General features: G+C 32.1%; 1 protein-coding gene across 1 annotated transcript in view; it reads right to left on the minus strand.

The window, feature by feature from the left end:
* Positions 1-325: 325 nt before the first annotated feature.
* LOC124354896 overlaps positions 326-12,777 on the minus strand; it is a 29,406-nt gene continuing 16,954 nt past the window's right edge. The window contains exons 2-3 of the mRNA XM_046805692.1: positions 2,794-2,946; positions 326-993 (exon numbers count right to left, since the gene is read on the minus strand). Of these exons, the coding sequence (XP_046661648.1) occupies positions 842-993; positions 2,794-2,946 (305 nt within the window). The 3' untranslated portion in view covers positions 326-841. The remainder of the gene's footprint in view (positions 994-2,793; positions 2,947-12,777) is intronic.

The raw sequence follows: 12,777 nt of genomic DNA on the forward strand, positions 1-12,777 counted from the left end.
AGGCCTATAGAAGCGTAAAACATTAATTGAACAGACAAACGTAGCCATAGACATTTCCAGGGAGCTTGCATTTTGGTATGAGGTTAGCCGCTAAGTGGCAGTGGCGAGGTCAGGGGGTTTAGAGCAAGCGGGCGAGTGCCGAGCAGTGGTGGGGGAGACTGGGGGATGCATTACAGCGGTGGAGGGGCATTTACCCCACCCTGCGTGAACTAAAATCGCCTAATGTCTTTTTTTAAGCGGTTTAGTTATGACAATAATAAGAGCTATCAAAATATGAGCAATAAACTTATGGGGATCATCATCCGAGGAGAATATAAAAACTACGTAACAGTTTTAATATTTTATTAGAAAGAATATAAACGAAAATCCTATTTACATTGAGTATTTATTTTTATTACAGTATGTTGAGTAAATGGACACATCTTGGTAATTCTTAAATAGTCAGTAAAAGCCAAGTGTTGAATGTAAAGTGGGAAACTTGCGTTTTGTTGTCATCAGCTATTTTTGTTATCTCCAGATGAGTTAGATGAGAGTTAAAGAAACAACATTTTTCATCTTAAGGTAGACTTATGATTAGGGTCAGGAACTGATGTGGGTTACCGGCATTGTGATCCTTAAGGCTTTTCGAATATTAATTTTTTGTCAGAACATTGTGCTCCAATACCTCATCAATACCTTCCAATTAAGCCAAATTACTCTCTTAAGTTGCAAAGTCTGTATACTGCAAGTGTAACTTTTTGAACCGACCATTTAAAAAGTACCAAGCTGACTCCGTACATTATAAATACACCTTATAAATTCCATATATCACATATGCAAGGTATTTTTAACTTGTAGTCCCTCAACCCGCTTCTTGGACTCTGGCAGGAGTTGACCGACTTGTAGAGGACCGGAGTGGTTCAGACTCCTGACTGTCACTCTCCAGACTGGTCGGTTGTTTCCTCCACTCCCTCACCGATGGGTAGCAAGGACCGTCCGCGATCTTCCGGTACTCTGCAAATTTGAAACTATATAGAGGAGGCCAAAGTACTAAGCTAGACTTAGAACTATTTTTGGAAAACTCAATGTGCAATCGTTCAGACACACTTAGCATTAAAAAGATCCTCCTCTACTGCTCTTTAAAGAATTCCAGAAACAGTGAGCAGAGGCTACTTTTTGGATAGGCATTAAAAGGGTCCTCATCTAGTACTCTGTAACGAATTTCAGAACAATTTTAGAAACAGTAAGCAGAGGATATTTTTTGAATAATGAAAATGTGGTTGAGTGGACAACACCTACTTATGATATTCAAATTGTAACCCTTCCCTGTTCTGATTCAAACTTTTAATAGATACAACAATCAAGCAAATCTTGGTACAAATCAAAGGTTTTTTTTGTTTAAAGTTTGTTATTGACGATGGAAAATTCCAAAGGACAACAGGATTTCGGACATTTATTTGCCATGGTTATAGGTTATAAAAGGTATAACACAACGTTTCGAGGATTGGAATCTATCCTCTTCGTCAGGTGGGGGAGGTATTAATAAATACAAAAATAAAGAATAGAGAGAGAAGAAGAGAAGGGAAACAACAGCCCAAAAGCTGCTTGGAGTCCAGTCGAGGCGATGTCACTGCACAGGATGCAAGTCCCGAGCACAAATCACACAACATACTAGCACAGGCTACAGTGGGATACTAACAAGGATGTCGATGTCAGCTGTTTCATGGTTGGTTTCTGTTCTTTATTTTGGTATGCATTAATACCTCTCCCACCTGACGAAGATGATAGATTCCAAACCTTGAAACGTTGTGTTATAATTTCATAACCTATAACGATAACAAATGTCCGAAATCCTGTTAACCTTTCAAATCAAAGGTATTTATTTTTAATATTGTTTGTGCTTACTGGAAGCCAAAATTACCGATTGATGCATTATACTTCGGAAAATCGAAAGTAAAGATGAAAAGTGTTCAGAATTGAAAGGAATTTCGGGATTAAAAATGCAAGAAAACTTATTGTTAAGAATTGTTAACTACCATCATAAATATGAAAATAAAATTTTATATATCTGCTAGGAGTTAACTAGACGATGCATGTTTCTGTTCTTTACCTTATAAATCCTTATTTCCCTGAACTTTTAAACTCAAACCTATTTTTTTCCTTACATATATGCCTCGATGAGTTCTGAAAGCAGGTTCTTGAGTTGGCCACAAGTGTAGGGACTTGAAGTATTTCATTCACTTATCTCGCTTTTTTATTGAATTTAGATACAATAACTAATGTGGGTTCCCTCCCTATGATTTATGTCCTTTTCTGTTTAAATCCATTTATCGTTCTTTCCATGAATGTTGTTGGAAAAGAAGTAGTTGAAGTACATTGAGTGAGCTAACCACAAGTATTGACTTTTTTAAGAATTGAGAGGTTGGAAAAACTGCTTTTAAAAGTAAGTTTAATTTAAGAGTATATTTAACAACCTTATAAGAGAAATAAGCAATGTAAGGTATCTAACCTAACCTTACTTTGTCTTTCACAAGAATAAATAAATTACCCACTAAAATGTAGTAAAAAATGAAGGTACGATTAAAACGCCTCTCGGTAGTAGAAGAACGAATCAGAAGCTGATAAGATAATCAAACACAAAACATAATCAATAATAATAACAATATACCCAATTATCTGTAACGTAATAACAATATACCCAGATAGACAGATTGGAAATTACAATCTTATCTGCGCATTTTAAAACTGTTCTTACATCATCTAGAGGTAGATTTAAAATTCACAATGAAAAGCATAAAATTCACGGTTACTCACTGTAGCCTCTGTCTGTATTGCACTGTTCCATGACATCCATGCTGCAGAACGTGGAGTAGCCGAGTCTTCTGTCATGGCCACAGACGGGGGTGTACACGTCATTGCACTTGGTTCCACACTTTTTGATACCCTCCACAACGCTCACCATGGCGACTGGACACACAAGTGAAAAATGTGTTAAAGGGAACACACAAAAATTAGAATAAAACTAGCAGTTACCCACAGTTTTGCACTTAATTTCTTAGGTTTTGCACCTGTATGAGCACTTCTGGTTTTCCTTTATCCCAGTATCAAGAAAATGTATTAAAAAGTGTATATTTTTAGTAATTTTCATTTACTCCGTTTCGAGTATTTTTTGTTTTAAACACTGATTTTGCTTATCCCCCGATCAGGAAAATACACATTTCTGAAAAGCCTACTTTTGTTAAAAGACAACTTAGATATTTTTCATACAGTCTTTAAATTTAAACTAAAAGTTACACCATATTATTGTCTCATGTATCTACACTGCTAGCAGTTACCCGCTTCTTTGCACTCAGTTTAGTAGGCGTTGCACGTTTATAACCACATCGAGTGAATTATATTGTAATGTTGAGTTCGTTCTTAGAACGTTTGTCTTCCATATTTGATTTTAATTATTTCTTGATCAAGAAAATATATACTTTAGTTCAAAAAATCCAGCAAAATTTCTTCATGCATAGTTCTTTTTAAATGCTTCAAATAGAGTCTTAGCAGTAAAATTCTGACCTTCTCATGTTTCAACGATCAGTGGATAGGCTAATAATACAAGATTGTAGCACAAAACTTCTCGTTTGGTACACACACTTTGTTTTTATACAAAAGTGAATTAAAAAATTTTGGGTTAAAACTCTTGAGTCCGAATGGATTCAATTATATTTTTATTCGTAAAAATGTTAAATTGACGTCTTTTTTAATTTAAAATGTATCTATCATGTGTTGGATAGTGTTCGTGATAAATGAATCAGTGTTATAAAAAAACCATCACTTGTCAAATAATTTAGTACGATATCCTAATTTAGTTTGTTGCAAAATTTTCACTGCAAAGTACTTTAATGTGTAAACCTCTTCTACTAAACACGTATCATACCGCTTCGAACGGCAATGAAATGAGTGTCACTGTGTTGATTTTTGAATTGAAAACAGAGTTTGTTGAATAGCTTTGCCTTCTTGATTGAAAGATTGTTGTCGATAAGTTATGCAAAACAAATTGCAAAATACTTTGCTGTTACTTTTGATTTTAATATTTAGCTTAAACGTTCACAAGTTATAAGAGTAATTTAAAAACATTGAAATCTTTTAAATGAAACTCAAGTAATAAAGCATTAAAAAAGTCTAACTGATATATAGAATTTGTAAACAATCACATTATTTAAATAATCCCAGTACTTACTGTAATGTTTAAACCGTATACTATATTAAACATGTTCATTATATGTATTTATTTTATTGTTTATTCTTTTCACTTTCTCGTTATAAAAGCAAAGTATGTTCATTCATCGTCATCGATAAATATATTTATTCCCATAATATTACGCGTTGTTTCATACATTAATTCTTATATTTCACATCCATATTCAAGAACCTTATATTTTTATGTGTATATAAAAAACATTGTGAGTTTTTGTGCAAAAGAGAGACATTTCTCCAGTAACTGTGGGCTGTGTGTCGTTAATAAACACTGTGTAGAAAAGGAAAATATATCGAAATCCATTTGTAAATCTCATTAGATCACTAGATGTAAACGAATAAAAAACGTATTCCTATCGAAATGTATATTAAAAACAATCTGCGAATGGATATATCTAGGTCATGGGTTCATCTCTAATAAAAATATGTTCAAATATACTATAAACACAAAATATTAATTTTAAAAATCGTAAGGAAGTAAGTACTTTTAAGTTGCTAAAGCTGAAAATATGCATCTCAGTTTGATCGAACGATTGAAAGCACTCTGGCAATGTTCCAAGGATGTCAACACAGTTATATGCGATAAATGAAAATGTTATCATTGAAGAATTGAAGTTAGGAGACAAACAGTCTAAATATGAATGTTAGCGATAACGTTATCTGCGAAATGATAACCTCTTCGAGGAACGAACACAACCACTGAGCTAGCGCTTGTGTATGGACGAATCTGCAAGTCTAGCCAGAGATAAGAAACAGTAGATAACGCAGGTCTTTGCAACAACGATTCAGCATTACATCGTTGCTTTGACATCGTGAGTCTTTTTAAAAGTTACCTGAAAAAACTATTGTTAAATGTAAATAGCGTAGGAGAATGAAGTGATAGTAACAAATAGTGTTTTGTTTTCAGTACAACCTATGTTTTGAGACTTTAGAATTAAAGAAAGTATTCCTAAAATTGTGAGCATAACTGCACTAAAAATTACAAACGCTAATTACTACAATTTTAGATAATTTTAGATTATTTCAATTCAATTAATTTTGTGGTTACGTAAGATAAAAAGCATTGCCTAAAAGTTGTCACAGTAGTATAACTAGAAGAAAGTTTAAAAATATCAACCTAACCTAGTTATATTAAAAACTCCAAACTCCTTTATAACATTTGAATACATTTTTATTTTTACAAGCAAATAATGTTTATCCAAAAAAAGGGCTTAATGTTTATCAGCAAGAGTTATTGTTAAAAAACATTATACGGCTCCAAGTGAATCAATTCACAAGAAATATTGACAATATTATAACTAGAAAAAATATAATTTATTGTGAGTCAGTTCACTCATTGGTGAACAAAATTAACTCAGGTATAGCTTATTTTGTAAACCGTATCAAGTTTTAAATCAGTTTCATAATTTGAAGGATAAAATACCATTGCCTTGGTAACAGAAGATAGCGCAACTCTGTTTAAAGTTCAAGTGTAAGCTGCCAGTCGTAAACGGAAAGGAATAATAAAAAATCTATAAATCAATCACATATAATATTTTAGAGTTTACAGCTACACAACTGGCGTGTAACTGATTAGACCCTCAGTTATTATGTTGATTACAGTATTTAACACCTTTATCTTTACTTACAACAAATAAGGAACATTAACGAGGAGATATAATAAAAAAGGCTAGTAGCTTAATATGTGGTATTCTTAACTAAACGTTGTTCCAGTAAAAAATTCTTTTGACAAAATAAATAATAATACTGAAAACTCTTCAGCTTAAAACAAACCATAACAAATAACAATTTAAATACAGGTACACATTCGTTTTCATTCAACAAAAAATTAATGGTTTTGGCTGACATTGTCATTCAGAAAGTTTGTGGCCAAATTTGAAGGATAATGGTTAATAATGCAGCCCTTATGCGCCCATATACGTAAAAAAAATCATACATATAGCCTACACACAACGTTAGAAACACCAAGTGTTCTATATGATTGGATCGATAATAATCTGCCTCTTTTAGAAATAAGTTAACCAGCCATGTTGACTACTAAATAAATTGTATAGATTATGTTAAGAAAAATTATTGAGTATACTACTTTTATTTTGGTTAATTCAAATTATAAGCCAACGAATAGTAGCTTACGCAGATCGTATGAACTGTATATACAGGGTGTAAAATAAGTCCTGCACGGGCTTGATAATTCCTGAACGATTATATAAAAAGCAATAAAACTTCCTACATAATTAATGTACCTATAAATATTCTTTTTGAAGTAATTACCATTTTTTTGTAATGTCGGGAGATGGCCCGCAAGGAGTCAGAAGGAAACCTTAGATTAGAGCATAAGTTGAGTAGTACGTTAAATTAAATGCTTCTATTAGTAGAGTATAATGTCGTAAATCCTACTTAAATAATTGCACTCTTTAAAAAGTTACGCTAGTTTAAAGTTTGAAACACTTACAATGTAGGTCCTGTTCTAGGTGATGTAATATTCTTGTCTTGACTCAACTAGTGAAAGTTTAAAGTAAATGAATAATGGACTTAAGAAAAAGTTTACAATAAAGTTATTGACTTTTCACATTAAATATGGGTAGTTTCAAATAATATACATCTACTTTAAAATGTTTTGCTGAACTCCTTGTAGACCATACTCCACTGGATGTGAAGAGTCCATAACTACTTTAAAAAATATTTGCTAAATCCAGTATTCATTTATTAAGTTAAACTTTCACTACTTGGGTCAAGAGAAGAATATTAAACCACCTAGGACCTACATTGTAAATATTTCAAACTCAACAGAGTGAACCTTTTCAGGCCGGATTTAACGGATAGGTATTAAACTCTATTAATAGAGACCTTTAATTTTATGTACTACTCGACCTAAGCTCTAATTTAAGATTTAATTCTGACTCCTTTCTGGCCATCCCCTACTATTATAAAAAAATTGTAGTTACTTTTAAATTTGAATTTTATGAAGTATTAAAATCTTATTCTACAACAAGCCGTCCAACAACAAATTATCTAGTAATTAATACACTGTATTTCCTCATAGATTAACTAACTGACAAGTCTTTTAATCAATGTGACCATGGAATATAATTATAGCAAGTACACGGAGAGCTAGTAATTGCTTCTTTACCTGTCATTTGTAGCTATGGATGATTGGAATGGACTTCAACACCAACGAGAATATTTTATTTGGTTTTTAAAACATTATAAAATCTCCATTCAACGATGTCATTAGAATCTCAAGACTTTTTGTCTATCTAAAATACAACCTTAAAAATTATGTATTTGAAATAGACAAAAAGTTTTATTCTCTTTAGAAAATGGAGAGGTAATGTGGAGTTATTCAAAAGTTGCAAAAGGTTTTTTCGTCTTGTATGTGACCATGTTTCATGATAATTAAAAAAAATGGAACAACCCAAAACACTGAGGCGCACATTATTTAGAGAACTTCATCCTTATTGGCTGAGCTTTAGCGAAGCCTATCACTCTGGGACTGGAAAAATTTAATTTCTGTCTATCTGTCTGTCTGTACGCACTATGTCTCGAAAACGAACTGACTGAACTTAAATTGTGCATGAAACTTCATTTCTTAATGAGGAACTCTGAGTTCGATTATGGCGCATGTGATTCGATGGGATTTTTCAAAGCATTAGGAAAACATTTTTACATTTGTCTTATTAGTAACCATGATGGCAGCGATAAAACAGCAGAATAAATACATTTGTAACCAATCATTTGAGATTTCAACATGCGATTCATAGAGTAAAAAAGATAGTTGAAAGTCAATGTGTCAGCACTCTTGTGTTGTAGTACCCTCCCTAGGTCACCGGAACTTTTTTAATTTGTGCTATTTTATGAAAAATAATTTAATGAACAGAAATAGAAATACATTACGTGTAAGATAATTTTCTCGAGAAGGATTTCATCTTTTGACTTTTAGCGTGAAACTTTAGTTTTCCACAGATAAGAATGAGTTCTATGGTGGTGTATATCCGACCATGGAATTTGGCTGAGCGCGATTGAAGGCTTTGACTCAGTAGGCTGACACAGTTTCTCTTTTGCCTGCCGGAGGGGGTGTAAACATTCTTTATGATTGCCCGGCTTTCTATCCGTCGGCAGGACCTCTAGAGAATGAAATGAGTTACACATTTGAAAGTTTGCATGCAATCTCAGAGAAGCATGTTATGCGATACGTTATGTGGCCTACTCCTGTCTTGTAAATAAAATTATAGTCGTTTAAACATTTTTAATTTTTATTTTGGTTGAATAATTAAAATTCCCCAAAATTCAATTACTCTTTCAGTTAGTACTGAAGTTCAGAAGATATTTTGATTTTATAATAACGAAACCAGTAAAATACATTTTTTGTTTAAAGTTTGTTTTTGACGATGGAAGGATTGTGGAGTAAAACAGGAATTATTTCCGGAAATCGTTTGCCATAGAAAAAATCAGTTCAGTTTCGAGATCTGCAATCTGATTTCTTCTTCAGGTAATAACTAACCTAACATATAATTACGACTTAGGTTAAATTTGTCAGTCGTAGGTGGTTGGTCGACGAATGGAGACCTATTGTGACCTGTATTCTGTAGTTCAGTTTTAATAATTAGTGTTGTGTTTAGTTTTTTATTAAGTGCGTGTTTTAGAGTTAGCTGAAGTTGACACACAACATAATGGTTGCGATTCCTGACTTACGCGTATCACAACGCTCTGGTATGATTTGTTTATTTTAATATACTGTAGTTTGTAATTATGTGTTAGGTTAGTTATTTACCTGAAGAAGAGATCAGATTGCAGATCTCGAAACGTAGTGTTACTAATTTTTGTACAGTGAACGATGGTAAATATCCGGAATAACTGTTTTCTCCACTAAAATGCGTTTAAAATCAGTTCTAGCTTCCCGAAACTTATACCGTTAAAGTTTGTTAGTTTTAAGTTTGTTAGTTTCATAATGTTTTTTAATGAACACTGTTTTAGCGACATAGGGGCACTTTATTGCAGGTTGTGGTTCATCAATTTCATGCGAAGTGCGGATTTCTTAAAAGACAATTTTTGCACAAATATTCTCAGAATTGTGTAATAAGAGTATTATTAGTTAAACCAATTATCAGCTGTACCATTTAAGTTTGGGAATTTCCAATTCAGTTGTGTGGTTTCAAGCTCATATTGAATTGTTATCGGAAAGAAATATAATACTGTTGCAAGTTGATTCCAAATATTCCAAATACTTTAGTTTCAGAACCCTACTGGAAAAAGGAGAAGATCAAATAACTCATCTAACTGTAAACAGTATAAATTACATTTAAAGGTATTTAATTTATTTTAGTTATCAAAAGTTTAGATATGGGTTCTACTTAATTCCTTGCCTTGTATGTTCAATATTGTATATTTTTATATTATAACATTATTTGCTATCGCCAAAACACTCAACATCACCTGAACTTTCGGAAACAGTGCGTATCATTAAATTTATTAACATTCATTTGTTAAAAGATGACAATTTATTAACAAATTGACTCATATACCTCATCCGGATATTTACGCAAGCTTTACATTGTGGATCAGACAACTTTTTTAATTTGAGAACTTTATGGGAAGAAAACTTCGTAAATTATTAAATTCCAGAAGTATAATTTTTAAAATGTATTTGAAGTAGTAGTATAGATAAATAAGTTGTCGACCCTGGTAGCTAAGCAGTTAGCGTCATACTTTACTACTCCGGAGACCCAGGTTCTAATCCTGGTATAGGCATGACATTTTTGTGAACGCTAAAAAATAATACGATTATAGCATGGAATAATGTGAAAACGTTTCAGGCCTTACCATGAGATCATATAAAAATATGTCTCCAAAACAGAATCCACATTAGTCCATTTCACACTTTAAAGGATATGAAAAAATAATTATGATTTACATTTGATCATATTAATGATGTGCGCACAATAATTAAGTACTACCTCATTCATTATAGTTAAACGACTATTTTTATCTGGCTCTATAACTACTAGCGTATAAGACGAGAATCAATCTGCAAATCTTTTTGTAAACCGCAATAAATAAATTCAATAAATTGTAAAGAAAGAAACAAAATGTATTTGTTAGGTTTATCTTTCCACTTTGCATTACCTTTAGCTGTCACAGTGCTGGTGGTTTATTCCATCGACATACTCAAATAATAAATATTGTATTCTAAATCATATGGTAATAGAAGTCGTCTCCTTCAACGCTAGTATAATTGGTTCTTACTGGTAACTTCCAATTTAACTAACGTGTTCACTCTGTAATTGTTTGAGGAAACCGGAAGTATGATTAGAACAGCTATCGGATAGTCGGTTATTATCGACTCCTATATTTGCATGTGACCAGCTAAATAAATTACCCCAAACTGCTGTAAGTAGAAATAAGTTGGGTAGAAAAGTACAGTTCGTATTCTGTTCATTTTGCTCTATACTGTCCCAATACCATTAGCTATTGAATTGTTCCAGATTGATTAGGCTTAATATATTCCGGAACGATGAAGTGTAGTGTTTTAATTTCAGTATCAATTTTGTTTTTAGTAAACCATAAAATTAAAATTACATTACTTTGTTTAAAATTTACTATTGAAGATAATTAATATGACTGCGGACACTTGCCACCATTGTCTGTTACAAAAGAAACACGAAGTTTCGAGAACTAGTCACTGGTCTCTTCTTCAGATTGTTCAGAAATACTATGAAATAAAGTTAAGTTAAGCATGGAACAATTTAACCAATTAAAACAATGGAAGTGAACACTCCATATTAAAATATGGAGCAGATAGACAATCAGGCAGAAATGAAACTTTCGAGTGATGCTTCGCTAACGCTCAGCCAATAATGCCGGTTCTAATACAATTTCATCTTATTCCTCTCAGTACTTTTGAGCTGCCGTTCGTCAAAACTGGTTATCTTATCCGAATCTCAACAGATATAATAGCTTTTCCCTAGATACTTGTCAAAAAATATTCGTTTAAAAATAAAGATATAGCCTAGTTCATGTCTGGCTGTTATCCAAAAATATCAAAATTGTAAATTTATTAAATTGAGTTTGTTTTGTACAATACTGATAACTTTCACGATTATTTTTCGTAGCATATTAATAATCTACAACACTTTAAAATTTAGAAAAAAACCTTATATCTTGAAACCTCACAATTTTAATAAGAGCAGTTACAACCATATCATGTGATTCTTAAAGATGGTTGCTTTTAATTAAAGATTATGTTCTTAAACATATTCACTTGTAATGATTTGATGTTTTCGTATACTATTCCAACTTTTGTACTGGTGTCATTATAAAACCTTACGCGATATTAAACCTCTATGGAGCCAACAGAATTCGTCTCTGACACAGAGATTTTCAATTTGCAAGAACGCCATAGGCGATTCTTTGAAGCAAAAAGATTGTCTACTATAACTAACTAAAGACACCTTGAATCTTTTTATTACAGTTGAGACAAGTTAACAAAATTATGCGAGATGTGTTTACACATTTTTTTGTACCAACTTTTTAAATACATTTGAATAATATTTTGCTTTTTAGTATTACAGTTGAACGCAATGGTATATGCTTTATTTGTGCAGTCATTACCTAATTGTCAAAGCAGGAATAACGTGTAAGATAACATGTTATTTAACCCCTGAAAGCCAATTGTGTGGACCTTGGTGCAGACACCTTGAAAATAATTAAACTATCTTTAGCAATTTACAGAGTACCAATTATACCAGTAGGCACACGACTTGTTTCTTTATAAATAGAGTTATTATCGATAAAGTCGATCTTCAGCCGTACTATTTTTAGCGAAGGTCACAACGGGATAGTACTGAAAGGGTTACCAATGTCAAATGATAATGCTTTTCTCAGATCATGTTTTTTTTTATTTCGACACACTTTTGGTGTAAACATTTAAAGCAGAAAATTTAGGCAATTTTACATCCCGCTAAAGTAAAAACTGCTCAAGGTAAAATTATGTATTTTTCCAGATTTGTTTATTTAATAAATTGTGACAAGAAAATTACGTTTTAATGAAATCATATATGAAAATTATATGCTTTTTAGTAAAAAGGTTTTTCCAAAGCAAAATGTTAAAAATATAACATTTCTGTAGCGATCTTTGTAGGTTCTGGATATGATTATTAGTTTTTTCTAAATTCTGTTTCAAATGCTTATAACCCTCGTAAAATAATAAAAAAATTTTTTTTATATTTTTCATGTATTCAGAATAAAACCGAAATTTATTGCGAAATTTAAAAAATATCCTAACTGAAAACCAATTCCACCACCAAGGTGATAACCGTTCAAAATTTCGAAACGGAAAGGTGTATCTCAACTAATATAGGCACTTTGAAACATTCTCAGCTCATTTAGACACTTTTTCATGTCTCGTAAGGTTTCAAGATATTGACCATAGATATTTAAAACGTAAAACTTAACAAAGCGCCAATATGAGTGAACATCATAACGTCTTTAATTTACAATTGGGTCAAATTAAACTTGGTAAGATATTGTACTTACAAATGTCTTGGCTTTGATGTTTCG

The sequence above is a fragment of the Homalodisca vitripennis genome, chromosome 1, assembly GCF_021130785.1.
Source record: "Homalodisca vitripennis isolate AUS2020 chromosome 1, UT_GWSS_2.1, whole genome shotgun sequence".
Lineage (NCBI taxonomy): Eukaryota > Metazoa > Arthropoda > Insecta > Hemiptera > Cicadellidae > Homalodisca > Homalodisca vitripennis.